This window comes from Capsicum annuum, unplaced genomic scaffold (assembly GCF_002878395.1).
Source record: "Capsicum annuum cultivar UCD-10X-F1 unplaced genomic scaffold, UCD10Xv1.1 ctg4351, whole genome shotgun sequence".
In the NCBI taxonomy this organism is placed as follows: domain Eukaryota; kingdom Viridiplantae; phylum Streptophyta; class Magnoliopsida; order Solanales; family Solanaceae; genus Capsicum; species Capsicum annuum.
This window is the reverse complement of record NW_025850986.1, coordinates 1-6,948: the sequence shown is the minus strand read 5'-3', so window position 1 is coordinate 6,948 and position 6,948 is coordinate 1. Positions and strand designations below refer to the sequence as shown.

At 34.9% G+C, this 6,948-nt stretch overlaps 1 protein-coding gene and 1 long non-coding RNA gene across 4 annotated transcripts; both read right to left on the bottom strand.

The window, feature by feature from the left end:
• Positions 1 to 414: 414 nt before the first annotated feature.
• Positions 415 to 1,627, bottom strand: LOC124892052 (cytidine deaminase 1-like). Its single transcript, XM_047403506.1, has one exon. The coding sequence runs from the start codon at positions 1,516 to 1,518 to the stop codon at positions 538 to 540; it is 981 nt and encodes a 326-aa protein (XP_047259462.1). The 5' UTR covers positions 1,519 to 1,627; the 3' UTR covers positions 415 to 537.
• Positions 1,628 to 2,877: 1,250 nt separating this feature from the next.
• LOC124892051 lies at positions 2,878 to 6,942 on the bottom strand. 3 transcript variants are annotated; one of them, XR_007050053.1, is made up of 4 exons: positions 5,573 to 5,680; positions 5,264 to 5,477; positions 4,892 to 5,040; positions 2,878 to 4,043 (listed from the first exon to the last, which is right to left on the bottom strand). It is a non-coding gene; the product is annotated as an uncharacterized LOC124892051 (long non-coding RNA). The 3 variants fall into 3 exon arrangements; XR_007050052.1 differs by lacking the exon at positions 5,573 to 5,680 and adding an exon at positions 6,574 to 6,942 and having other exon boundaries at positions 2,878 to 5,040; XR_007050051.1 differs by having other exon boundaries at positions 2,878 to 5,040; positions 5,573 to 5,681.
• Positions 6,943 to 6,948: the final 6 nt, after the last annotated feature.

Sequence of the window (6,948 nt, the reverse complement as noted above, 5' to 3'; positions counted from 1 at the left end):
ATAAGGGAATTAAAGCTTTTTCAATGTCTCCTGCTTTACAAAACCCATCAATTAGGGTCCGGCTTATAAGCTACTCCATCAGGGGAACAGCCAAACTCCTCCATTGTGTTAAAAAACAGCTCGGCTTCAACCATTTTCCCCACCTTACAGAATCCTTAGGTCATCGTATTTAAAAGAATCCTTTGACCATCAAACGGAATATGCCAGAGCTTTTAGAATCTCATTCTGTGACCCGGTAGCATCTTGACCGAGGGTAACAGGATGCCAAAATTATTGATTTTGCCAGATTTATTTGTTACACAAAGAAGCATGACTGCCACCACCAACTTAAGCCTACCAATATATATAGTAATAATAAATATGTATAGCATCAATAACCACAAAATCATTCCAAGAAAATTAGTAATCTCTATATGAATCCTAAAAGGATTGTGGATTAATATGTTATTATTATTAATTTCATTGATAATCATCAAAGTGGATATACTTTTACAAACCAAGTTGCAACTGTAGAATGAACAAATATTGGTTAAATCTTCAATCATTTTTACACCCATTTTCATCAAAAGAGCAGCAGTGGAAAACTGTAAAGTCACATTGAGGAGAAATCAACATGAGAGAGAGCCTAGCAGTATCCTCTTGCCTTACATTAGCTGTCTCCTTCTCCACCAAAGCTGCTGCCACAATCCGTTGATATCCACCCCCTCCTCCGGCCACAAAGGCCACCAATGCCGCTTGCACTGGCCCTAAACTTGGATTATAAGCGGCAGATTCCACATAAGAACCTTTATAAATCTTGCTATCACAATCCATGATTGCCACCCCTGATGGACAACCACTATAAGGTGCATGTGAATTGTTAGCAGCTTTCAAAGCTGCAATTTTTAGAAGGGTACTCCTCTCCGTTTCGGCATATTTGCAAAACCCATTGGTGGTTAGAAGATTTCCCGATCTCTTAGATTGGGGATTTGAATCGAACCCGTTGCACAGATCTCCTCCATCACGATCCAGCAGGGACAAACCGTTATTATGACGCTCGAGGAGCAAAGGAGTTTCGTCATCCAGGAGATCGAATGGACCAAATGGGTTGGGCAGGATTTCACGCAATGGTTCGAAATGATTGTTTTGATGTTGAGATGTGATATGGATTTGGAGAGAGCAAGGGTTTCGGAGTTCTTGAAGGAACTGTCGGCAGTGGCCGCAGGGGGCGGCGGAGACGGCGAATGCGACGAGGCGGGGGCAGTTGTGGACCGCGAGGTTGGTCAGGAGAAACTGCTCGGCGTGGACGGAGTGATTAAGTGGTAGGCCAGGGAATTCCAGGTTAACACCGAGGAAGAGACGGCCGTCAGAGCCGAGGCCAACGGCGCCGACGTGGTAATTGGAGATGGGTGGCCGGGCAAGGCTCTGGGCCGGTTCAACCAACACAGGGAGAAGGTGCCGGACTGAGGGTAGGCCCAGTTTCTGGGTAATCGACTCAGCCTCCGAGGCTTCCACCACAAATTTTACTTGATGATCCATTAAATGTCTAATGCAATCCTTTTCTTTTTCTGTGTTTTTTGTGAGAAGAGATTAAAGTGGGTTACACGTTTCGCACACTTGCGTTCGGTGGTTTCATCACATTGTTTAATATCGATTCGATTTATTAATTTTTGAATTCATAAAAATGACATCCTTAATTAAATCAAAATAAATTTGATTTGGTTTGATTTTTACAAATTCGGTTCGATTATTTCAGATTTTTTATTTCGATTTGAAATATTAAAGTAGTTAACCTCTCTTTTTCATATTGAACATTTAAAATTGATGATTTTTTTTTAAAAAAATTATTTTTTCAAACCTGTTTTTCATTCTCAAATATAAATAACTATAAATAACTCAACATGAATGAAACGAAATGAAATAATAATAAGTTTAACATAATATATAACGTCATTAATCATTATATATAATATAACCTTGCATAAATAGTCCATAAAACAATCCAAAGTCACCAAAGTAGTCCATAAAATATTTGACTCACTAAAACAATCCATAAACAACCTGCAGTGTATGCAAATTTGTTGTTAAATGTTAATGCGAATGTGAATTACTAAATATTATATATATATATATATATATATATATATATATTTGCCCGATCCGAAAAATCGAAATCAAAATAAAATTTCGATTTAATTTTTTCGGTTTAAACTAAAATATGCCCACCCCTACGTAGAGGCAAGAATGTCAACCGGGTCAGTCCGGTATCGGATCATTCTTAAATTATGCTGAAATAGATCGGGGTCGACTTATTTAGTATGAATCTAATTTTGACCATCAAAATGTAAAGAAAAATCTGTCTACGAAGCTTTGCTTCTTCCCCTGTAGTTGTAATACTCGGCTTGTCGCTACTTTGATTCAAAAGGAAATCGAACGTTCCCGACTTTCTCCGCTTTCCGCAACCGTAACCACTTATCATTTAGATTACTTCATCCACAAATCTTTTTTTATTTCAAAATAGCGATACGCTCTAAAAAAAGTAAAGGAGAAGCTTCCATTCTAGAAGCGGTAGCTTCCCGCCTCCCTCGAGATGAGAAGTTCCCTTCTTTTTTCTAAAATGCCCGAGTGGTCTACTCAACAAACGTACAAAGTAGACCGCAGTTTGCCTGACCCTCTTCTTCCTATTCGGGTTGGGTTGATAAATAAATAAATAAATTCAAATTTACTATTTTTTAAAATATATATACATTTTTAATACGTTAAATAATATACATTAAATATATATTACTTTAGAAAACATATACACATGTATACATTAAATATATACTAGTTTAGAGTCTATAAAAAATATATACATATATATACATACAATATAATATATGTACTACTTAAAATACTACTTTACATAATATACAAACAACATGAAAGCTATTATACCTATGTTCACCTCAAACAATGAAATTCAAAAATGAAAATTCAAATAATTATTTTTCATGAAAATTGAATAAACCGTTGAATGATATTGGAGAGAATAGTTTGAACAAAATGATCCTCTACTTTATGTACATAACTAATATGATGTCTCCCTCCAAAACAAAAAAGAATACAAAATAGCACACCAATAAAATTCACATGGAGAAAACTAAAGTAGAAAGAAAAAGTAAACTGGTTACTATACCAATATAGTATACTACATTATGCATATATATCTGAGTACAACAGAAGAAAGATAATACTCTCACCGTTTTAAAAAGAAAGACTTGTTTTTTTAGTTCGTTTGAAAAAGAATGACCTTTTTTTTTTTTTTAGCAATTTTTAAATTTTAACTTTTCAAGTGGCATGCTTAAGACCACAAAATTGAAGGGCATTTTGGTACATTTAACATATCTTTAATTTAAGACCATAAGATTCAAAAGTCTTTTTTATTCTCTTAAACTCCGTATCAAGTCAAACTAGGTCATTCTTTTTTAAACAAAGGGAGTAATTATTTACACTTTGAGGATTTTAATTCCATCAAAGCAATCATGATTTCACTTTGAACTGCTCTAAATGCTCGATCCTTTAATAAAGAAATCTCATTACATTCAACTAGATTTTGAATAAGCAAGTAGGCGACCTCTTTTCTTATACTGATTTAAGTCATTAATGTTCAATAAGCAAGTGGACGATATGTAAATTAAGTGACATTTATTGAACATATAAAGTAATATGTGGTAATCTCCCTACAAAATCTCATAGTTCAAGAGAAATTTAGATATTAAAATTTGACAATATTTGCTTTTAAATTAAGACATAAAACGCCCACTTGTACAGAGAACAGTTAATCCTGTCACACATTTTCATCTTTTGATCACATTGATTTCACTTTTTCTCATAATTCTCAATATGGATATGCCTCTGAAGATCAAGTAGGATTATGGTACTTGAAGGGGGTTCAATTAACAAAAGTGGTGAAAACATGCTATTGTTTATAACTTGTTCTAAGAAAAATAAACGGCACATTAGTGATATAGTTTCCAAGATCATTCGTTTCACAGACATTCCAAACACAAGTTGGTCATCACCTGAGAGATAGAAGTGCTTTTAAGTCGAGCAATGTCGAATTACTATAACAACTGAGAAACTGAGGACTACCTTGAAAACTATATATTCAAATCACTGGATTAAGAACTTTGTGCTCATACCGGATTGCCAAAAGAATTCTTCTCTATAATGCACACAACTATTGCACTCACTAAATAATAGATTTTTGGGATATGAAGCCTCTTATGCTACATGGAGTGTAATAATTATTTCGCTGGACTTCTATTGAACAAATAAAATAAAATGTGGTAAATCATGAATGGATCTCCATAAAAAGCTCCACCGTTTGAAAGATATTCAGATATTAATTGAACAATATTTGGTTTTAAATAAAGACAAGGAATGCTCATTTGTATAGCGTTACTAATCATGCCACATCTTTTCCATCCCTTTCATCTAAAAGAATATTGATTGCTTTAGACATGGCCAAATTTCTTGGTTGCATTAAAGTTCTTCCCTTTTCATTGAAAATTATTTTTCGGACGAAAATTCAATGTATCAGTTTAGTTTTCATGATTCGAAGCAAAAGATATCCTAGACTTCATCAACAGGAACAAATCACCCATTGCTCCTTGAAAAGGAAACACAGCTTCTAAGAATTAAATTTTGTAAACAATTTAATATAAAACACCCAACAACAACATACCCTGTGTATTACCAGGGTATTAAAAGAGCATATTTGTAAAAATCCACTTTATTAAATGTAGCTCCACATACTTTACTTTAGCTGTAAGATACTAAAATAAAATATGCAAAAGTTTCAATCAAAAAGAGCGGGTAATCAGCCATAATATGATGAGGAAAAAGAAAAAAAGTAAAAAAAAAATACCTCGAGTTTACTTCTTCCTAAAGAAGTAGTAGTTGCGGCATCGTCCACTAATGTTGAAATTGCGGTTGAGTTAAGCTTTCCTGAGACCTCATTTGAACCATTTTAATAAAATAGGACACTTCTTTGGCCACCGAATACAAAGTGAGCACCTAGAAAACAAACATATGTAGATGATGAATAATTATAAGAGTTCATTGGTCTACAACGTCGACATATATTGAACTAACAAACGATGCACAAAATCACCGATTTATTGGAGATTTCCCTTATCTGTGCTCTCGAAGCTGTGTATCAGAAAATGGTCTTGCCCATATTGAGTTGATATTAACATTTTACAAGGTTCAATTTCATGATCAGATAATCAGAGCTTACCCTTGTGCCAACCTGTTCATCCCATTAATCAGCCAATGCTTTTAACAGCAGAGGAGAACCAAGAAATATTTTCACCTTTCATGACATGATTTCTTTTGCTGAGGCTCGGTACAATAGAGTTTACAAGCTATAGAACATGTCTCTAGACTTGCACTGATGAACAGTTGAATGCCAAAGGCAATAAAATTGTAACACATATCTTGAAGTCCATCTCCTGGATTACAAAACAAGAATATCCCCCGGCATAAGAAACGAAAACAATAACAATGTAGATTAAAACAGCAGTAAGAGAAGACATAAGAAAGCTACATGACATTTTCCCTCACCGACAATCCCAGCATTCAATCATAACACCTCTATGGGAAAATCCCAAATGAACACCACGGGAAGTTCAGCTTCTCCCACCCCACCCCCCTAAAACAAACACTTCAAATAAAACATTTATAAATTGTTTTCTTATCTTCTGCTTACTTCGAAGTGAATCTGAGGTAGTTATATGACAAGAGGCACGCAAAGAGAAAGCATCATTCAGAAAAGACAGAAAGTTAAGCAAGAATCAAAATATTGAGTAAATTGCAGAAAAAAGGGCCAAGAACAGACTTGATGATGATAATCTACACACATCATAATCCTTAGACGGGATCAAAATTTCATGCGTAAAATAAAGAACTTGTGACTTGATCTCACTAAATGAAGCTGAAGTTTAATAGTCTTCCAGATGTTTTAATAGATCCTGCCTTGCCTGATTACAAGAAATCACGGTCACCAGCTTATTGTCAATGATTTAGTCATAGAAACTAAAGATATCGAGTATCGTCCAGTTTTAAGGAAAAATAACCGAGTTTGAGAAGTTTATTATATTTCTTTGTTGGGTCTATAACTTGAATTCATGCAACCAGATCATATAGGGGCTCATTCCGGGGACAGCATGCCTGAGAAATTCCCACTTCCCCTCCTTCCTCTTCTAAATTACACCCCCCAACTCCACACAATCTGACTGTATACTTCTGTCCCAAAACTCAGGAAACCACGACACACCAGACAATATTGTATCCTGACAACATCTCTACCAGGAAGTGGTTTAATCAGATATAAGTTTTTGGCATTGCAATTAGCTAAAGAAGAATAGTCACTTGTAGAAACATGTGTCAACTTAGTCTTCAAATAGAGTCCATGATTGATCAGCATAATTATGGTTGAACACGTTGTTATGATTTAAATAATTAAACACAATGATGATGGTAAGAATCTACCTACCAAATAACATCATCATGGTCACCAAACTAGGATATGATCTAAAATGCTTTTACCTTCTCTTTTTGCTCTGTCTCGCAAGAATCTGGTCTAAACCATCCTTTCTTCTGTCGTCCAGCTTAAAAGCTTCATTTGTTCTTGAATATCACATTTCTTAGGTAGACCACTAATCAGAATTGAAGAATTTATGACGGAACATTTTCTTCTTCAGTCATTCTCTTCAGCAGTTGCACGGCTTCACTAGTTTTACCAATCTTATAGTATCCATCTATCAGAGTGTTATAAGTTATAACATTCGGCGCTAACCCTTTCGAATGAAGCTTATTGAAAAGTCTCAATGCTCGTTCAATGTTCCCTGCTTTACAAAGGCCATTTATTAGAGCATTGTATACTGCAATATTTGGAACAAGATCCTTTATTAGCATCTCATC

Bases quoted from the DNA above. Each gene is read 5' to 3' on its own strand.
- LOC124892052 (XM_047403506.1), bottom strand. From the start codon at position 1,518: ATGGATCATCAAGTAAAATTTGTGGTGGAAGCCTCGGAGGCTGAGTCG.